We start from the raw sequence: 22,261 nt of genomic DNA on the forward strand, positions 1-22,261 counted from the left end.
AATTGATCCAATTTCATAAAAATTAACCATTCCCCATTTTAAACCCATGCCCGACCCATCAAATTTAAATAGAGGAAAATGTGTAAATTATATAAAAATATCTTTTAATTTTATAATCTTTATATTTAAAGTTGAAATTCAAGAGCCATCCAAAAAAAGAAGCAAACTTTTTTAAACGGAATAAAAAAAAAAAACTAAGACAAACAAATTAAAATTGAAATAGGACAATTTTTAATTGTTAGTAGTGTTTAGTTCTTTTGTATAATAAGAGATAAATGGGACAATGTACTACATTTGAGAAACCCAAACAAAACTTGGAGATGTAGGAACTAAGAGCCAGAAAATCCTCAATTCTCCATTGATGAAGAATATATATACTCAATTCTCTACTGAAACATCAACAGATTAAAGAAATGAAGACATCTTCATGACCTTAATATTGTAAGGTAAAAAAGAACTGTTTACGACGATGAATGTGGTTTTCTCACTACAAGAATTCAGAGTTTGTCTGTCTAAAGGCTGCATTATAACCATACATATCGAAAAGCCTATTATCTGAAATCATATGTCCATCTTCTCTCCCAGGAAAAATCTCCATTGGCGGAGCCCAAGGACCTGAATTCGGGTTGTTAGAGCTAGAGGTTTCTTGAATCACATTTTGTGAATTAGTATTATTTTGGGGTGAGTTCCCAGTTGCCCTCTTGTTCGATGAGTTGTTTGTTGTCATAGATATAGATGATGACTGATGCTGCTGATTCTTCATTGGTGACTTGGGACGAAGAGCCTCTATTTCAGGTGTTGTAACAACAAGATGTGGGGCATCTGGTGGTGGATTCCTCCCTCCTCCACCCTGCCACACTTTTCCATCTCTATCGGCAAAATTCCGCACATAGGCCTGAAATTTTTCAAAATCTACAGTCAGTATTTTAAAGGCACAAGAACGTAACCAAGGCAGCATTATACACACACACTAAATTATTGCAGTGCACAGGATAAAGCCAATCTTATGATCTTCGGACATGTTTGGGGAAGAGATCAGAAATCACCAATCTTTGTTTCCAAATGAAGACAACTATCTAAATATACAATTGAGAGAACACAAAGGAAAATGAATAGAACAGAATAACTAAGCAGGTCGATGCATACTACTGAGAAGAGCAGGAACCACCCGACAAAATGCATGTTATCCCCCCCCCCCACAAAACCCCTACCTGAGTTATTAGGGGGGTGAAAAACAGAGCAACTATATGCTCTCCATATCTCATAAATAAAATGAACTAAAGGAAGGGTAGCTAAAAGTTTACCTCTGCACTGAAATTCGATGAAGATAATCCATTACCAACAGTCAGCCAGCCAGATCGAATATTATGATCTTCACCGAAGAGCTCAAGCCTTCTCCGGCCAAGTGCAAAATGCTCAATTATACGGTACATATCTTCAGGCTTTGCACTTGATCCTGCATAAGGGGACCAGTAGCAATTCAAAGTGAGCTCAGACATTGTGCATACCCAGTGCAGACAGACAATGCAGCATATTACGTTAAAATTTCATTTATTTTAGGACAGAATCCAGATTACGTGCAGTTCATGAAGCACATGATAATAAGAATCCCGCATACATGCACTTCTAAACTTTCTCCAGCAGAAGCAATAGCTGTTACATAACTTGGAAATAACAAACCAATCGAGGACTACCATGACTTGAACCTAAGTTGCTCAGACTCGGGTGCGGGTGTCTGATATAGGTGTGGATATAGAGGTCAGATCCTTCCTGATCTTAAATTAAGATTCGGGGATACAAATCCAGGTATGGATACAGGTGCTCGGATTCAGCTAAGAATAATTCAAATATCCAAAAACAGAATTACATGTCTAAATTATAAGACATTATTTTGATAACTTACAAGGTATTTCAAAGAGAAATTATTGATCAAGAGGAGGATCCCGAATAAGATAAAAGGAAAAGGACTGACATCGAAATTTCTACTAACAAGTTACTCCATTTTCTTCAATTTCACCTTAGTTTTTGTTTTGATTACAAAAATTATAGGTATTTATACAGAATTTCTCCATCAATTTTCGTCAAAGTACCAAAATCAGTTGACCAAATACGGTACGGATCCCACACCCATGTCGTAGCGACACTGATGGGGCACCAAAAGTGAAGAGTCCAAGCAACTTAGACTTGAACGGCAGGAGAAGAAAACTGAGGGATCACTTAGTTATGAGGATGACGGATAATAATTCCGGAATAAAATATGGCTTAGTATTCCGGGTTTGGTTGAATTTTGAATTTCAGGATTAGTAATTCTATGTTTATTTATACCACAATTGCTGTATTATTTTACACCACATTCAATGTGGAAAAACAATAATCCAGGGATAAAACAACAAAATGACATATTTGCTCTTCTCCAAAGCTCTTCTTCAAAGTTTTTCAAGAAAGCCAATTTATAATTGAAAATAAAAGTTAATTCAGTGTCATCTAGTGTGAAACCAAACACATTTATTATGTCCCATATATCCTATTTCTAGTATAAACCAAATATCTACCAATTAAATTTATATCCACTAAATAATCTTTGCTCACATACCAATCAACCACAAAAGGCTACACGAAAGGCTCTATTCAAGATGTGTTCATACAGAATTCTGGTAAAAGTCCACGCTTCAACTGTAAGGCATATCCAACGCCAAACAAGCCCGAAAGCATAAAGAAAGCCCAAAAAATAGTGAAAGGAGCAATTCATAAGACAGAATCCCCACTCCATCAGTCTCTCAGCCTTCCACCCACCCAGGGAATGGTAATTGTCCTCATTTTATGACCAAATCAAACAAGGAGAAGAACACTGAAGATGGCTGGTTCTTATGGCTAAATTAGGGGCTTTTAGGTGGATAGCAGGAATTAGAGAGTGGAGATTCCTCAGCTACTCTATGCTGATGATACACTGGTCTTTTGTGATGCCAAATTGAGCAATTATTCAGGTGTTAGCTGGTGTTCTGGATGTGATGCAAGGATATTACCAACAACAAATTTGAGACTGCCTTTGGGGGCACAGAATAGGTGTATGCACATATGCAATGGGGTGATTGATAAATGTGATAAAGAGGTTGACAAGATGGAAGGCACAATATTTATCCTTGGGAGACAGGGTCATAATGATTAGTAATGTGTTGCGCACTTATATTATGTAAACCCACACCCCGCTAAGGAGGAGAAAGATTGGATTTCTTGAGAAGAAACTTTCTTTGATAAAGTAACAAGGGAACTCATTTAGTTAGGTGGAAATCTGTCTCATCCAGCAAATGTTAGGAGATTTGGGGATCAGAAACATCATATTACAAAACCATGTTTATTATGGAAATGGTTATGGAGAATATATATAGACCACAGTGCCTTATAGATATTAGCACTTTTATTTTATAGGTCCTATGCATTCTAGGATTGGTTTAGCCTTTCAGAGATCTATACATATAGAAGATATATAGAGCTTCTGATAAGTTCTCATTTTCATAGTATTGGCATGAGATGAGTTTAAATGAAGGTGCGGGGTCGGTGAGGATTCATAATTTCATATAATCGACCCCAACACCAACTTGTTTGGGACTGAAGCATTATTGTTATTGTTGTTGTTGTTGCCATAGGTCAGTAGCTTTATCAGTATCTTATTATATAGGAAAACAAACAATTGGAAATTGGATGACAGAAGCAACATGCAGTCAATTTCTGCGACCCATATTTCATGATTAACATTTCTACTCTGCAGAAAGCAAACATAAAATGCACACACAGAACTGTCTGGAATGAGAAAGAATCTACCATAAGGAGGTTCCTCAGCAATAATCACATCTGTGTCAATATTCGCATGAATTATATGGCCATCGGTACTACGACGAACAGTTCCTTTTATGCCCAAAAGGCAGTGCTCCTATAACATGACAGCGAACAGCAGAACGTAAGTTCCATATGATGGAAAAATACTAAGCATGGTGAAATGAGTGAACAGAATATGAACCTTTGTATGCTGCAATAAAGTATGGGAATCATGACGCAATCCTGGAGTTGCAGTGGTCTTATTTGTTTTCACCCAACATATATCCTCACATCTGCGGAATCCCCACTGCAGAATGGAGAGAACAATGTTTAGAAATAATCACAATGACCTAATATTGAAAACAGCAACCAAAGATGCATCTAAGTTGTGATTGTGCTCATCTGTGGGCCAGTAGCAGAAGGAAATATCAAAAGCAGCAATCAGCAGATTCATGACCATAGAGTACAACAACATACCAAGTGTAATCCCAGAAGTGGGGTTTGGGAGGGTAATGTGTACACAAACCTTAACCCTACCATGTGAGGTAGAGAGTCTGTTTCTGATAAGACTGACCATAAAGTGTTTCTCAAATCGTTTGAACTACATAGTACATACCTTCTTCAAACATTGGCGCCCTTGCTCGAGCCCCACGCCATCACCAACCCAAAGGAAAACAAATGATGGAGTGTCAGCAATTGCCTGAGAATAGACAGTTTACACCATCTTTAGGCTTGGAAAGGAGAAGCTAAAGGAACTATGTAGCCATTTAAAAAAAATAAAAGTATAACTGTAAAAGTCAAAATAAAAGCTGCTAATAACACAACAATTTTTGCACATGAGGTTCTCCACCAGCCTACTCCATAGCAACAGTAAAAGTATTTAGAGTAAAGAACCAGGTTGACATGGAAAAGTCATACCTCAATTTTAAGATTCATTATTTCCTCAAATGTCCAGTATGCCATATGGTCAGTGACACCAGGAGCTCGATGAACATATTCCTCCCAAGGGGGATCAATTAGAATGACATCAAATTTGGTCCCAAAGAACTCCGGGGAGAGCTCCTGCTCATGCAGGTCACATTTGTAATACATGGGAGATGAAGAAGATTTGACAACAATCTCATCCTTCCTTTGAATAAGTTCTCGAAGCTTGGGATAGTCCTCAATAACACTAGTAAGCTCTAGTTCCCTGATGAAATTTTGAGGCCTCGTGCCAGTGTCTACAAAATTTTGGGAATAATCATTCTGCTCACCCCTAGAAGGAGCTTTTCCAGGTGGCGCATTAGTTCGAGAAGGCACCCAACCTGCATTAGCTTTATCTTTAACCTGTCCACGACCTCCTGGTATTAGTGCATTAAAATTTGAACCAGACATGCTAGGTGGTGTCCCTCTTCCAGGGCCTAGTTGATTAAAATACATTGCATGATTTGGCAGATTCCCCAAATTAGGGGGAAATCCAGGTCCCGGCAGAACAGGTGGAAGTCCAGGTGGAACACCTAGCATATTCATCTCAACACCTCGGGCTCCAGGCCAAACCAGAGGAGATGAAAACGGAGGAATGAAAGGGGACATAGGTGGACCTGGAGCAGGTGACATATTAGGAGCTAAAGATTGCACAGATCCAGGTGACGGCATTCCAAGTGGTCCAAAAGGTGATCCCATCATTGGCATTGGAGGTCCGAATTGGTGGACATCCCTTCCTGTAGGCCTCCCTCTTCCTCCTCTACCAACCCTACCTCCTTTAGAACCTATTGGGACAGATCTATTGAAGGAAGACGGTTCCTGGTTTACATATGAAGGTTCTGAACTGGAAGTTTGGCCCCAGGCAGATTGAATAGATGCATCTCCTTTCTGACCCCTTGCTTCAGTCTCATCCTTATTTGAACTGTCACCTGAAGTATCCCTTAAATCTGGACCAGATTGGCCTGACCAATTCATGTTTCTTCCCCTGCCTTCCCTGGCATAGTTCTCATCATCTGGAAGTGATTTTGCATCAGAACTCTGATTAACTTCAGTTGTTCTTGCTGCAGAAGATATGGCCTCCTCCCTAACATAGTCAAATGGCCTTGTTTGGATCTCTATGACATCATAATTGTCATTTGAAATTCCATATTTTGATGAAGTTTTCAAGGCTTCAGTCCTATTTCCATCTTTTCTACCACCAGAACGAGGCCTTTCATTGTCAATCCAACCACGTCTGGGTATTTCCCACTCTCTGCCATGTTCGTAAGGTGTCTCGCCTTCTTTCATTTCCTTGTCAACAAAGTTCCCTTGCCTTCTTCTCCACCCATCTTTGGAACCATCCCGAACTCTGTTTCTATCACTCCTGCCGTCATCCCTTCCTTTTGATTTATCATCTCTCACACCATCTTTTTCTTGTTCTTTCCTCCTGAAGGTATCTCGTTTTTCATATTCCATCTCAACGCTTTCTGAGTCGTAACGGCGCCTTCCACTTCTCTCAGGTGTTCTGGACCTATCAGAGGAATCCATCTCTCTCCTATTTCTTTCTCGCACCAATGAGCCGCCGTCATCACCTGCTACCATAGACCTTTCATGACTTTCAGCCGTGTGATGACTTGTGGCACTTCTTATCTGTCTATGCTCCTCAACTCTTTCTTTGCTCAACTTATCTTCTCGTATAGAAGATGTTCCGCCATTGTCTTCCCCTATAGCATACAACCTGACTTTCTTACTCCTGTCAGAGTCAGTTTTTGTCTCGCTACTTTCCGGGTACTTATTATTTTTGTCTCCATTTGAATTTTTAAGGCTATCCAACTGCACATTATCATTTTCTTTGGTGCTATCCTTCCTTTCCAAACGTCTAGAGTCCCTTTCCGTTGCATTTTCAGAGTCCCCACCAAGTAGCTTTTCATTTTTACCTTGATTCCTTGTCTGGGAACCATCACCATCAGAAAACCTTGAAGTTGATTTCCTTCGGACACTCTCATTAGCTAGGAATTGTCCTCTATCCCCAGTTCTGTCTCCATTATCATACTTGCCCCCAAGTTCTCCATCCCGATACCAATTGCTCAACGTCTCCAATGTATTCTCCCCCTGCTTCTTCTTCATCAATTTGGATCGCAAGTCGTTTCCCTCATAGTCATCCTCATCAATATCAGTTTTGCTTGATCCACCTGATCTTTTTCGACTCTCATTTCTGTCCACAGTACTTCTCCTTCTTCCATTACTATCTAAACCTTCAGCTTCTTCACTGTTGCCAGACCTTGAATTACTTGACCTGTATTTTCTCTTATCATCCCCTTCCCAGTCATCGTCCAACTTTAAGTCTGTGTCGTCCTGTTTCGGGTAACTCCTTACTCGTTCAGGGGAAGTCATCAAGAGAGAAAACCCACACTAGATTATTCTCAGCACTTCATTGAATGAATGCAATACGAGACAGCCCTGAGAGATGAAGAGAAATTGGAGAAAATGATTAGTGAGCTAACCTTTTAGTGAGTTTACATCCAAGAAATAATTCATAATATAAGAGACAGACTAAATCTAGTAAGCATAAGAGGACAATAAAGGTACCATGTGAGGGAGAAATATGGGGAATAAAATATGCAGCTGCTTCATTCCAACAGTAACAACTCAATGACCCTAGTTACTTTTTTAATACTACCACAACCTTCCTCTGAACGGAACCGGCAATGTGTAGCTCAAATAGGTGAGTTCTTTTATAGGAAACAACGTCCCCTAGAAACTTACTGATTAGAACAATACATAGACCTAATAAAAAGTCGCTAATAGATCCCTAATAATATCCACTAGTAAAAGAAAATCTATCAATTATCATGTATTTATGGATAGCTATACAACAGCACAAATGTTAACATCCCAAGAACATACGCTACCTCTACAGATATTCTGGATTAGAAGTGACAGCATGGAGAGAGTCGACATCAATTTCAAGTATTTACAGAAGATTATCTTCAAAGCTGTTATAAAAGATGATGCTTCAGCAAGCAGAAGTTTTCAAAAATGTGCAATCAGAAACATGGATACAAAACAAAATACGGGCATCGATTGCCTCAAGAGTGATGCATGATCTTAGTGATTCCGCATCTAAGACAAATAACTCATCCCGGACGTATAATCCTACAAGTGGTATTTGGGGAGGGTAGTGTGTACACAGACATTATAGAGGTTGTTTCCGATAGACTCTCGGCACAAGAAACTTTGGGTAATTAAAGCTACACTAATAACATAGGTTATTTCACAAACCATAAAATCCATACATTAATGTTCAAGCACAGTATTTCACAAATGAGCAAAGCACAAAAAAGATAGATAACCTCCGCTGTATTTCACTTCAGTCATACATATTCTTTCAAATTATTTCGTGTGCTATTCTCTAAAGAATTAACAATCAAAAACTAATTACAGTTCACCATAAATCAGTTTGAAACTCATGCACCACAAACTAAATGTTGACATCGTTCCGTAACCAAATGATTTTTCTCTTCGTATGAAGAACTACTGAATCAGTAACAGAATATACTAGCATAACTACGAATACTTAGAACCTAATAACATTTCTCAGCGATTATTGAACAAAATTGAATGATAACATGGCCGTAAACTTACAATTGGGAACAAAATGTGGGTGGGCCGGAAACCGGAATAAGTGGAGCACTTCCCGATGTTGTCGGATTAGGCGGCGAGTGACGGCGAAGACCTCCGGTGACCAAATACGGCGTCGGCGAAGAAGTGTAAAGAGTAGAAGCGGAGGCAAAAGGAAGAGAGGAAGAGAAAGCGGGTTAGAACTGTTATGGATCCGAACCTAGGGATATAATTGGAATATTGACAATTAAAAAAGGGTAGTTTCGGTAATTGAACTCATAGGATAAATAAATAAATAAATTTCTTAGGTGATCGATATATAAACAAAAATATTTATAGATAATTCAAATAACTATTAGAAGAGGAGCGAGCGAGATTATAGGTTAGGAGGTACAAGCAAGATAATGTATATTGGAAGGTGAAATTACACAGCTAATGCGTCACAGCCACCCCCGATGTCGATCTGCAGTATTAGTTTGAGAAAGTCGTTTGATTTTTAACCTAGAGCGATTGGTTTACCAAAATATTATTTATGAAACTTATATTTTCTCATTTTTGAAAAATACACTATTTTGAGAGTTCAATTTTTTTAATGTCCAAACAGGACTAAACTTTAATATTAATTTCACTATCTGATAATCGAAATCAATAATTCGATTAATTCATATACATAATGGGGCAATTCATCCTATCCCTTCATTTACGAAGCTCAAATCCGAAATATCTTATTAAGAACAAAGATATTTCAACATAACCCTCTATGATACTAAACAAGATAATAAGACAATCCTCAAAAGATTATCAACGAGATTTTACAACAACAAATCATGTATATTTCCATACGTAAAGTCTGAGGAGGGTGATATACGCTGACCTTACATTCGCCCTTGTGAGGTGGAGAGATTTTCAAATATTGAGTCATGTTTTGCTTTGCCAAAAAAGCTAAATGAGATGGAAATAGTACAATCTGTCTTGTCTTAAGCCTAACACATTGGACTATGCAAAAATAAAGTTACTGTTAAGAGTAGAATACAACAACAAGAACACAAAAAGCCCAAATGAGTGGAACCATCTTTCTGTCTGTGTGGCCTTTTACACCAAGTTCAAAGTTCATCCTGCAACAACAAAAAAAGAGTAACAACATCATCAATGATACAAGAAAACATGTGTGATATGCATTTTAAAGAGAATCTACAAAGATATATTATTTTTTTCTATGTTGCTCAGTCTCTTCAGAAATGTCACAGGGTGTCTGTCGAATTCTCCAAAAGTAGTGCATTTTTGGACAATCCAACAAAGGTGCAGCAGCATTTTGGAGAATCGGGCGGGGATAGAGAGTTGGATGAAAAAGAAACAGTTTATTCAGAGCTTACATGATAGTCATCATCATAATCACGGCGATAGCGCTGCAAAACAAAAAATTTGACAGAGAAGTTAGACACTATATTTCAACAGACAAAATTACTGAGCAAAATAAGAGACATGGGCATAAGCATAACAAAATGGCATAATGACTACTTCAAGATTATCATTGAAACTAAATTTTTATTGTTGTACTGAATCTGGTTAGCATGAACAAAAATCAGTGGCCAGAAGCTCCTACTGGTTCTGATTAATGCTTATTGAGCAAGCCAAAGCCATAAGTCGGGGGCAACTTAAAATTTCTTATCTTTAAAGCTATTTGAGTTTGAAATTTGTTAACAAAACAAAGTAAGTTTGTCAAAGATAAATTGTATAATCAAAGTCATGGTCAGCTATCTATGAATCATTCAAAGAAGTTAAACAAGCAGAAAGATAGTCATAGAAATTAAAATCCAAGTAGCTACTATCACGAACAAGGAAGGGATAACAACAAAATTAGGAAGAAATTGTGCAAGGGAGCAAGCAAGTAAATGATGGCAGAAAACTGAATGGAAAAAGCATAGAGCATGTTAAGTCCAGAGACATGTGAAAAACTTACCCTCTTGTTTCTATCTCTGTGCCTGTCCCTACCCCTATCTCTATCTCTTTCTCTTCTCCTCCTTTCACCTTCTTCTCTTGCTCTTTGGGCTTCCTGAAAATTCCAGCTATTTTAGCACTTGTGCACGAAAAGACGCAATATTTTAAAATAACGGCATAATACATAAACGAACACTCAAACTTGGCCTCCCTAGCAAGTACTTCAATTTTGAGAGTGCATATCTAGACACCTCATTTGATCTTAATAGCAACTAACACTCCAACCCGTTCACGCCATGTATGTGGACATCCGATGTTGACATGACACATAAATTTTGGAGGTGACCAGCTGATCATTTTGTAAGTTGGAGCGTTCAATTGACACAGTGGAGATGAGTTGAGGTCAAGGTGTCTAGATGTGCATACTCAAAGTTAGAGTGCTTACTTGCCAGCTGAGGTCATGTATTACACCTTAAATTAATGAAAATATGATATCAACCTCTTCCTCTTTTGCTTTTCTCACTTTCTCTGCCTCCTCAAAAGCCTCCTTTTCAATCTGCAGATATTCATGTAAAGAAATCTGAGTGTAAAAGAAGCAATAAGCTAGCACCAGCTACCATAGGATAAGGGATCAAGTACAGACCTCCCTATTAGCAAAGACTTCCTCAATCACTTTCTTTGCATAATCAGGGTCATCACATATCAGTATGTTGTCAAATAGAGAACCTGCCTTCACCTGCAGCAATGACAAAAAACAACAGTTCATCACCTAGAAGCGGATTCACGACTTGAAGTTCATGAGCTCCTACAATCTCAAACTAATGTACAATAATAACTTGGTTTACATTGAAATATTTATAGATATTTAGTGGAATTCTTAATATAACTACTGGTTCCCATGAACCTGTTGGGTTTGCTCTAATCTGCCACTGAAATCACCCATTCTAACTTTATAGAGTGTGAAAGACAACATTATACTAGTTCAGACCACTAGTCTTACCTGCCAAACTTCGATTCCAACATATTTGATAGGCTTCAACACATAGAGATCAGGATCATCTTCAAATTCTGAAGAGAGAACGAGAGAGAGATCAGAATAGATTTCTAACAATATGAAGAACTTCATATCATTGGCAAGCTTATTCAAATTCATCTCAATACAAATGTACATTCATTACCTGGATTATCGATCCAAGGGGTCTTCCATTTACCTTTATAGTTAGGGTTCTTCACTTTCTGGGACATAAGATACACTTGCTAAGTAGATATTCCAGTTACAACTTGAAGAATTCAAGCTCCAGAATTAGTAATTAGAACGATTTTCTTATACCTTCCGTTTCCATGGACCCTTATATGCTGGGTTAGGAATTTTTGGTGGTCTCCAGATGCCATCCTCTTCATCATCCCAGTGATCAGGCTAAAAAAGGAAAGCAACTTTGGAAATTTAGCTTAAAAACTTGCAAGATGTAAGCTCATTGGTGCAAGCAGGCCTCTAACGTGTCTCAAATGATGACAACATATGAAAAGATAATGAAGCATGTGTACACTTCCCACTCTGTTTCTACAAGTGTGGATGGGGAAGTAAAGAAACATGCTAAGACAGTGATGACCATTGACCGATGAGTACATCACTTGTGGAATAAAGTTAGTTATACAGAAAAAGAAGAATGGTTGTACTGATATAAGAGACAAATTATTTGACGAAACAACATGTGAATGAAAAGATTTAGGACAGTGGACAAAAAATAAAAAGTTCACTGTCAAGGAATAAAAAATTGATAATAAAACTAGAGAAAAGAGTCTTTTCTGAATAACCAAATCTCAGAAGCAGTAACTTCAAAACCTCATCCATAACACAGCTGATATTCTGATAGTGTACATTAAAGCCAGCTGAACTAACCTTTTTAGCTTTTGGGTTAGGGATCTCTTTTGGAATAGATTCATATCCCTGAAGTAAAAAGTAGTCACAAGTTAATTTCAAAAACCAACTTAAAGCCTAAGAAACTAAAAAAACTGACCAAATGTACAGTATGAACTACCTCTGGTTTGACCTCGTTTGGATCCTCTATATATTCTCTATCATCCCAATCTGCAGGCTATAAGCAATGGCAATTAAATAAGCTATTAATAAGCAGGTAAATATCAGAAATATTTACAGAATAGTTAAACAAATAGAGTTAAGAGGCACAAACAAGTTCAGCCTAGAGCTTTAACTTTGTCCTAAAATACCTTTTTCGCATTTACATCTTTAATTTTTCGAGGAGGAAAGATATCCCAGTCTGTATACATGCTTCCAGAATCCCTCTCTCGGCCATCTATCCAGATGCTGTATGATGCATCAGGTCTAAGAATGAATGTGTAGAAATGGGTTAACTTGTCTGTTTCACATTGCAGATCCTTTTTGATTGGATAATTCTGGCCTTGGTAGGAAAGTATAACATGAAGTTTCTTCGTCTGTGTACCACAGATATCCGGTCCAAACATCATACTGCATAAACAAAGACTTCTTTTAAATTAAAGCAGAAAAAGTACGTGTTGTAAACTACTATGACAACTATATACTTCAACCAATTTACAGTAACTACTCTGTTTCAGATACTGATCATTGAAATCTGACCAATGTTAGATATATATCTGATCTCACAAGTCGAAACCCTTTTTACTAATTAAGGTCATTGACATGTTAGCTTGGTGCACTTTCAGATGAAAGTAAAAGTTGGGGCTAAAGAGTGACATTTCACAGAATTATGTTCAGGCAGATGATTAGTCTGTCTCATAAGGGAACACATTTAACATCAGAAACAATGTGTATATTCCCCATTTTTCAGAAACCAAAAGCTGGGACTCTGAGACAATATTGACAGCACACAAGCAGATCTTATGAAAAAACAAGCCTAAGCAAAAGTTCTCGCAGGTAAGGGATATCTTAAAATGAGATAGAGGAAGTTCACATGCAAAAGGTAGTGAGGGAAAACCTGTAAGGAGTGTCTCCCCCAAACTTCTTCTGGTTGACATATCCAGAGAGAAGCTTTATGTAACCTCCACCACATTCAATGTCTTGCTCAAGCTTTATAGAGTACTGTACAACCAATGTTCTATTCTTGTTGCTAAATTCTGGTATCTTAGCAGAGATGGCGAAATGTTTGGCATCTGTTGACGTCTGAATACCTAAAAATCAAAAATCACAATTATATGTGGTAAGTTCCCCATGGTCAGAAACAAACATGTCCCAACAAGAACAGAAAACTAAAGCTAAAAGAAAGTCAAATAGTGTTTGTACCATGTACTTGTTGAATCATCTTAGCATACACAATCCTAGTACTTTACGTTTTTACTCAATACATATCCTAACATAAAGATAAAACTATACAAATCACTACATATTGCAATAGAGTAAGCAAAGTGGTGAAATGTGTAATCTAAGTTTAACATATAAGAATACTATTGAATAGTCCATCTAAAAGTTGTTTTGCACACATGAAGACTTCCAAAAATCTGTTGCGAGTCAAACCTTTATCATCAGGATCACCAGCCCATTTCCCAGCTGTATGCTTAAAGGAGCCTGCTTTCCCTTCACTCCTTTTCCAGTCAGACTTCACCCATCTGCTCTGCCAATCATCTTTTTAAATAATCCAATATGGAAAAAAAAAATTAATCAGTGTACAATCACAGTAAAACAACAACAACATACCCAGTGGGGTCTAAATATTGATTCTTTTCATACCATTCACAGAAAAATGGAACAAGCTCAAAAATGAAACTATGAAGTACCAATAACTGAAGCAGAAATTATGCAACCAAATGAACAATAATGAAAAATTATGGGTCTAACTGGAAGTGTCTAAAAATTGATTCTTTACATATCATTCACAGAAAGAAAAAAAAAGAACAACAAGCTCAAATATGAAACTATGAAGTACCACTAACAGAAGTAGAAATTAGACAACCAAATGGACAAATCCTTTAAAGAAAAATTCTGGGGTATAATTAAAAGTGTCTAAAAATTGATTCTGCACATACTATTCACAGAAATAAATGGAACAACAAGCTCAAGTATGAAATTATGAGGTACCACTAACAGAAACATACATTAAAGAACCAAATAAACAATTCCTTTAAAGAAAAATTCTGGGGTCTAACCAAAAGTGTCTAAAAATTGATTCTGTACATACTATTCACAGAAAAAAAAATGGAACAACAAGCTCAAGTTTGAAACTATGAGGTACCACTAACAGAAACACACATTAAAGAACCAAATGGACAATTCCTTTAAAGAAAAATTCTGGGGTCTAACCAACAGTCTCTAAAAATTGATTCTTTCATACCTTCCACAGAAAAATATAATGGAACAACAAGCTCAAATATGAAACTATGAAGTAACAATAACAGACACAGAGATTACACAACCAAATGGACAATTCCTTCAAAGAAAAATTCTGGGGTCTAACCAAAAGTGTCTAAAAATTGATTCTTTACATACTATTCACAGGAAAAATTGGAACAACAAGCTCAACACTTGAAACAATGAAATACCACAAACAGAATCAGAAATTGAACAACCAAATGCACAATTTCTTCAAAAGAAAATTCTGGGGTCTAAGCAAAAAGTGTCTAAAAATTGATTCTTTACATACTATTCACAGGAAAAATGGAACAACAAGCTCAACACTTAAAACAATGAAATACCACAAACAGAATCAGAAATTGAACAACCAAATGCACAATTCCTTCAAAGAAAAATTCTGGGGTCTAACCAAAAGTGTCTAAAAATTGATTCTTTACATAGTATTCACAGGAAAAATGGAACAACAAGCTCAACACTTACAACAATGAAATACCACAAACAGAATCAGAAATTGAACAACCAAATGCACAATTTCTTCAAAAGAAAAATTCTGGGGTCTAAGCAAAAAGTGTATAAAAATTGATTCTTTACATACTACTCACATAAAAAATGGAACAAGCAGCTCAAAACTAACTATGAAGTACCACTAAAAGAAGCAGAAAAACAACAATTAGTACCATCAAATTGTTCTTCAAAGAAGATCTCAGATAATGAAGATGTAATAATTGAAAACAGTAACAAAACTAGTAGAAATGATTCAAGTGAGAAGACTAGTAGTAGACTTTTTCTTTTTTCATTCTTGGAAAGAGCCATTTGCTCAATGTGTGAATTCTGTGGTCTTTGGAATAATTATAGAAAGTTGGTTTTAAGATTTAGACCTTCAAGTTTCCTTTAACTACATAATCACCCTGTTCTCTTGTTCAAACTTTATTTACTCGTTACTCCCTCCGTTCGGTATTGTTTGTCATGATTTTTATTTATATAGTCAAACCAGAAAAACTTTGACTAACAGTTTAAGATATATTTTTTCATCATATTAATATGTAAAAAAATTGTAATTTATAATACTTTTCATATAGTTTTAAAATATCTAATTTTTTTGTTTAAAATATCAAATTAATGTGATATAATTTACTTTTAAAAATTAATCAAATTAACTTTCGATAAGCACAATATGACAAACAATTCCGAACGGATTGTTCCACGTCAAGCATTGTAAGTATAATACATTTTCTACATAGAATGATTAAATACTTGCATTTCAACTAATAAGAATTTAATGTGATTAGTCAAATAGGAGCGGAAAATATTACAATATTATTGTGAATTTAGAGTTATCTTTCATCTTAATTTATATGACATCTTTCAAATTAAAAATTCAAGTAATATTATAATCTTTTTATATATCTTTGAATGTAAATTATTATAATCGATAGTACTTTTGCATAGTTTTCAAATAAGCAATTTTATTTTAAAAACATAAAAATTGTCTATAAGCTTACGATCGAAAATATACGATTTGATCTAAAACAACAAATTATATCACGAAGAGTGTGGAGTAATAAAATTTAATTGTATTTTTATCCTTCTAATTATTATGTCTCAAATTTAACTATGTCAAACAAATAAAATAAGAATGAATATATTTTTATATATTTGATTTTTTTCTAAAGTATTATCCAATCAAAGAAGGACACGTCTTTATGTCCAACGAGTTTTTGCTTCTAGTACATTCTATTAGGTCCACTTATTGGGAACTTTTAGATTTATTTAAAAATAATTAAATGATTATAGATCAAATCACATGACATCCATACTTAAATAAGTGTATTAAAATTGCAATAAGTAACAATGAATTTGCTACCCTCAATCTCAAATTAGTTAATATTAATTCCTATGAATAAATTTTTTATTACAAATATAAAATTAGTAATATTAGTAAAGTTTATCTAAATATTATGATTTGGTTGAAATGTATGTAACAAAAAAAATCTATATATATCATTGAAAATTATGATATTTAGAAAAATAAATTTACTTTTGCAAGTCGCAGAATAAAATGAAAAGAAAAGAAGAGTGTAGAAATATTTTTCTCATAAGAAATTGAGATAATATAATTCGTGTTAGAATTGCTTATTGAATTTTAAATATATTAATATATAGACAATAAATAAGCTGCGGTTAGTTCGGTATCAAATTAGTAATTAAAAGACAGTTATCGTGTAGTGTATTGACTTCATCTTTTTTTATTTTATATTCACTCATAAAAATATTGATTTCTCATCGAACAAAATATTTTTTTTAGCCCTACTTAAGTTGATAAATCGTTAACTATAAAATTGTAATTCGTTCACCAATCATTAATACTATAATCCAATATCAATAAGCTAATAAGTCAATTTCGTGACTAACTTCCCTATATCGTAATAGGTCCAACGCTTTCTTTGAATCAACCTAGATAAATTAGAAATATAGAAAAATAATAGAAATCAAAAATAGTTATTAAATAATCCTAATTTATAAAATAAAAATGTATCCATTTGAGTACTTTGTAAATTACATGTTAAGAGCATAATACTCCATCATTCACATCTCTTCTCTCTTTCAATGTGCATTATTAGTGTATTTTAAAATAAAATTTGATTTATAATCTATTATATAAATATGAATTGTAAATTATGTTTATTGAATACAATATATAAATTGCATTAGAGATGCTTTATTTTTGTAATATCATTTATAAATCGCATTTTTTTGGATTAATTCAAGGTCTGAAAATATCTCTTAAAAAGATTGATTCAACCGCTCATATCTATTTCTTAAGCTAAATGTTCGAATTACTGAAATACCTCCAACAACAACATGCAATTTATTTTATTTATTAATTTAATTATATGTATTTTATTAAATGTTAATATCCTTCAATATTACGTTCACTAATAAATATAATGATCTCCCATCAAACAATTTTTTTTCTAGCCCTACTTAAGCTGATAATTCTATAACTTTAAAGCACATTAAGAATATATACGAAAGTCTAACTTGTGAAAGTACATACACATAAACATTTATATATTTAAGGAGAACTTTAACATATAACCACTTAAAAATATCATAATTACTCTTCATAACTATAATTTGATAATTGCAATTCGTAGCTACATTTATATAGAGGAGAGAGGCGAGCGAGAATGAGTGAGGGGATAGAGGAGAGAGAGAGGGAGGAAAGAGTGGAAGAAAGGTGAATGTATATGTATACCGATTAGATAATTCTATATTATACATATGTATTTGTATATATGGCAAGCGAGATTGGGAGAGGAATGAGAGAGGCGAAAGAGAGAGAGTGGGAGAGAGGTGAATTCATATGTATATATGTTAAATAATTATATATTATATATATATATATATATATATTTGTATATTCTAGCGAATAATAAATATACAAACGTGAATAATTATACAAACTTGAAGTCAGACCACGTAATTAATGTATAATGTCAGTCGTCAGTGATAGTTATAGAAAACTACAGTTATCAAGAGTAATGAAATAACATAAGTTTGTTTTATTACGTAATTTTACCTTTATTTAATAAATATACTTACGGTAAAAATGTAACTACTATAATTTTAATGAATAACGATTTATCAATTAAAAAATTGATAAATCGTTAACTATAAAATTGCAATTTGTTCACCAACCGTTAATACTACAATAAGCTAATAATTCAATTCCGTGGCTGGCTTTCCTATATCGTAATAGGAATCAACTTCTAGATAAATGGGAAATATAGAAAAATAATGAAAATAAAAATTAGTTATAAAAATATCCCTAATTTATATAAAAAAGAAATTTCCAAGAAAAAAAGCATCCGTTTATTGTTTACATGTAAATCGCATTGGTAAACGCGATTTATGTGTTAAAAGAACATAATACTCTTATTACCTTTTTGCCATCATTCACATCTCTCTCTTTAATGTCAACAACAAAAAAAATGCATTATTAAAATATTTTTAATTTAAATTTTATTTTTAACTCTATTAATTTGAATTATGAATTATAAATCATGTTCATTGAATACGATTCGTAAATTACATTAGAGATACAGTATTTTTATAATGACACTTATAAATCACATTTATTTTGATTAATTCAAAGTCCGAAAATATTTTTTAATAAGTTAATTCAACAGTTCATATTTATATCGTAACATGATTAAATATGTATAACTTGTATTTGTTGGATACAATAAAATTTATTGAATATGACTCATAAATCACGTTAAAAATATTTTATAGTATACCACTTATAAATCACATTTATTTGGATCAATTTATTCAAAGCCTATAAATGTTTTTAAAAAATTAATAGGTTAATTCAACACCTCCCAATAAATGATAACTAATTATAAAAATATCCATAATTTATAAATAAGAAATTTTAGTAATTTATTTACCTTTTATTTAAGCCATCTACAACTTCTTTATACCCTCTTTTCTCTTCTCTCTTTCAATGGCGGCCAAGAACGCATTGTTGAAGTACCTTAGAGTTGAATCTCGTCTTCCACAACAATTACAATTGCAAAATCATAGATTTATTGGAACCCCATTTGTCCAATTGTTCAAACGTCACTTCTCAGAGGAAGTTAGGGGGTCATTTCTTGATAAGTCTGAAGTGACAGATCGTGTCATTTGTTGTGTCAAGAACTTCCCAAAACTCGACCCATCAAAGGTTTTTTTTTTATTTCAATATTTTGAATTAGATTATTGTTATTTGGTTTATAGTGAAGCAAACAATTATTTGCTAATTAGGATGAAATGAGCTGGGATAGAATATATTGGTTTTGTGTTTATGATGTATTGATGTATTGATTGGATTTAGTTGTTACAAGGTCAACGATTTGAAAAGATATTAGCTTGTTGTTTGAGTGTTTGGTCAATTCTTGTTTTAAGCTTTCTATTGGGAGTTTGCTACATTGGCTTAGAAAGATATGAGCTGGTTGTTTTTTGTTTTTGGTTTTCTATTCGTGGGATTACAGTTTACACTGGGTATGTTGTTGATGTTGGACCTTTTTTTTTGGTTAGATCAGTTTTGGGCATGGGGAAGTACTTGTTTTAGACTTTCTATTGCGAATTTGCTACATTGGATTGGAAAGATATGTGCTTGTTGTTGGTTTTGCTGGTTAAATCAGTTTTGGGCATGCGGGAAGGCTTGGTTTGGACGTTCTATTGTGAGTTTGCTACGTTGGAATAGAAAGACATGAGCTTGTTATTTTGTTTTGGTTAAATCCGTTTTAGGCATGTGAGAAGGCTTGTTTTAAACTTTCTGTTGTGAGTTTGCTATGTTGGACTAGAAAGATATGAGCTTCTTGTTTGTTTATTTTGGTTAAATCAGTTTTAGGCATGGGGGAAGGCTTGATTTGGACGTTCTATTGTGAGTTTGCTACGTTGGAATAGAAAGATATGAGCTTGTTGTTTTGTTTTGTTAAATCTGTTTTAGGCATGTGAGAAGGCTTGTTTTAGACTTTCTATTGTGAGTTTGCTACATTGGATTAGAAAGATATGAGTTTGTGGTTGGTTTTTTGGGTTAAATCAGTTTTAGGCATGTGGGAAGGCTTGTTTTAGACTCTGGTGAGAGTTTGCTACATTCATCTTTGGATGCTTATGTATTGTCTATTTATGTGCTTGCTAGTTCGTTTGATTTGTGGCTAGCTGATGTTTGCGTTTGAGCTAGAAATGAATACACACTGTACAATTTCTTTTTGGGGTTATATTTTTACATATAGACTCTACACATGTGAGCTTCACATAGTCTGCATGCACATAAAGTAGAGTTGGGGATGTGTGGATGATCAGCGGAATGATAGTCCGAGTTCCGATTAATATGTGGCCCTACCTAAGCACACGATGAAATGAGTCTAGATAGAGCATAATGGATTTAGAAGCTTCATATAGCCAATGTAACTATTTAGTATTGCCGTGGATTTGAGTGTTTGATTATTTAACCTTTTAGATAGAAGCCGCCTGACTATAGGGTTGTTTGGAAGCAGGGAACGTAGGAACAGTAACTCAGTTTATGAAGAAAGAAAAAGAAAAAATGGAAGTAAATCAAAGTAAAAATAAAGACAAGCAAGTTTTGAGTCAAATGTGGATGGCATGCTTGAGGAGTCAGAAACTTACCAGTTTTTTTTAAAAAAATTGAGTCAAAAACTCCTTATGATCCCTCCTTTTTAGCTTGCCTGCTTTCTGCAATTTGAATATGCAATATAAGCATCAACCTTATGGTTTAATGATGCATCTTTCTTTATCCCATATTCTATGCCTAAATCCCAAATTTATCAGAGTCGAAGCAATGCCTGTGCCTCCACTCCATATTTTTTCATTCAGCTGGTAGAGAGGATTGCTTTGAATTACTTAATAGCCATAATATGGAGACTCCTGGTAAATATCTGGAATGCTTGGGTGTCTACCTTTGCCAGATTTTTTCTATCTGAGATGCCATAGGGATGTCTTTGAATTTATTTGAAAATATTCTGACCTTATTGTATAAACAGCTTCTTATTAAATCCTCTTGCAAATTGGGAAAAGTGCCCTATGTGAGTTAACCAGAGCTTGTAGTGCCCAATATAACGAACATTTTATAATGAATTTGTTGACCTTTACCGAGGAACTCTCTCTGTGTGCAAGGAACTTGGTTGATAAAGTTTTTTTTTTTTTTTTTTTTGTTATTGGTAATTAGCATTTAGCAGCATACTAAGGTTGTGTTGAAACCCATATGTCCGATGGTTGATTCAGTATCTAAAGGAGAGATGTTGATATTACGGTCTGTTGTTTGATTTACTCCTCATGCTTAGGTTTTAAATGATATAGCTCACTTTGTCCATTATGGTACCTATAACACAACGATATCATGGTATACTTTTTATTTTGTCCTAGTTAGTCTTGAATGTGGCTTTGCTTTTAGATTAATTTAGATTGTTAACATTCTCTTTAGTCTTAACTGTTACACTGAGGCATGTTCTTTTTGTTTTTACACCTGCAGGTTACTCCAAATGCCCACTTCCAGAATGATCTTGGTTTAGATAGTTTAGATACTGTGGAAATTGTTATGGCCCTTGAAGAAGAGTTTGCGTTTGAGATTCCTGACAATGAAGCTGATAAGATTAGCTCCATTGATCTAGCTGTTGCTTTCATTGCATCTCACCCCCAGGCTAAGTGAAGGAACAGACTAGCCTCAACTTTGCTCTTCGTTTAGGTTTTGGATAATTCATAAGAATGACAATCACTTCCATTATCTAGTGAGCTTATTCGCTTAAGAACTTCATGTTTTGAAATAAATGAGCTGCAGTTTAGCATTCATTTGAATTAGATTTCTGGAAATGGATAAAATGTTCTTTATATCTCATTATGTGATTGTAGTTGATGTGTCAATAGTCCACACATTGCTCAAGGGTGAAATCAATTGATGTAATTTAGAAGTGGAATGAATGAGTCATTTAGTATGGAACAGGCTTGAAAAGGACCAGTTAGACACAATTGATCTAACAATGTTCCCTGTTAACTTTTCTAGTCAACAAGATATGAGATGATAAAATTGGCTTC

The 22,261-nt window shown here is 34.6% G+C and overlaps 3 protein-coding genes across 3 annotated transcripts; 1 reads left to right on the forward strand and 2 right to left on the reverse strand.

The window, feature by feature from the left end:
- Positions 1-330: 330 nt before the first annotated feature.
- On the reverse strand, positions 331-8,577 carry LOC107020200 (N6-adenosine-methyltransferase non-catalytic subunit MTB-like). Its single transcript, XM_015220491.2, has 7 exons — positions 8,401-8,577; positions 4,732-7,215; positions 4,430-4,513; positions 4,016-4,120; positions 3,820-3,928; positions 1,305-1,456; positions 331-895 (listed from the first exon to the last, which is right to left on the reverse strand). Exons 2-7 carry the CDS (start codon positions 7,147-7,149, stop codon positions 488-490), a joined length of 3,276 nt encoding a protein of 1,091 aa, XP_015075977.1. The 5' UTR covers positions 7,150-7,215; positions 8,401-8,577; the 3' UTR covers positions 331-487.
- Positions 8,578-9,186: 609 nt separating this feature from the next.
- On the reverse strand, positions 9,187-15,494 carry LOC107020585 (calreticulin-3). Its single transcript, XM_015221015.2, has 14 exons — positions 15,337-15,494; positions 13,826-13,933; positions 13,290-13,482; positions 12,544-12,802; positions 12,354-12,410; positions 12,215-12,262; positions 11,645-11,731; positions 11,493-11,550; positions 11,315-11,382; positions 10,958-11,050; positions 10,814-10,870; positions 10,337-10,429; positions 9,750-9,782; positions 9,187-9,491 (listed from the first exon to the last, which is right to left on the reverse strand). The coding sequence occupies exons 1-14, from the start codon at positions 15,470-15,472 to the stop codon at positions 9,480-9,482; spliced, it is 1,302 nt and encodes a 433-aa protein (XP_015076501.1). The 5' UTR covers positions 15,473-15,494; the 3' UTR covers positions 9,187-9,479.
- Positions 15,495-19,118: 3,624 nt separating this feature from the next.
- On the forward strand, positions 19,119-22,163 carry LOC107020238 (acyl carrier protein 2, mitochondrial-like). Its single transcript, XM_015220524.2, has 2 exons — positions 19,119-19,391; positions 21,702-22,163. Exons 1-2 carry the CDS (start codon positions 19,173-19,175, stop codon positions 21,876-21,878), a joined length of 396 nt encoding a protein of 131 aa, XP_015076010.1. The 5' UTR covers positions 19,119-19,172; the 3' UTR covers positions 21,879-22,163.
- Positions 22,164-22,261: the final 98 nt, after the last annotated feature.

Source organism: Solanum pennellii, chromosome 5, assembly GCF_001406875.1.
Source record: "Solanum pennellii chromosome 5, SPENNV200".
Classification (NCBI taxonomy): Eukaryota; Viridiplantae; Streptophyta; class Magnoliopsida; order Solanales; family Solanaceae; genus Solanum; species Solanum pennellii.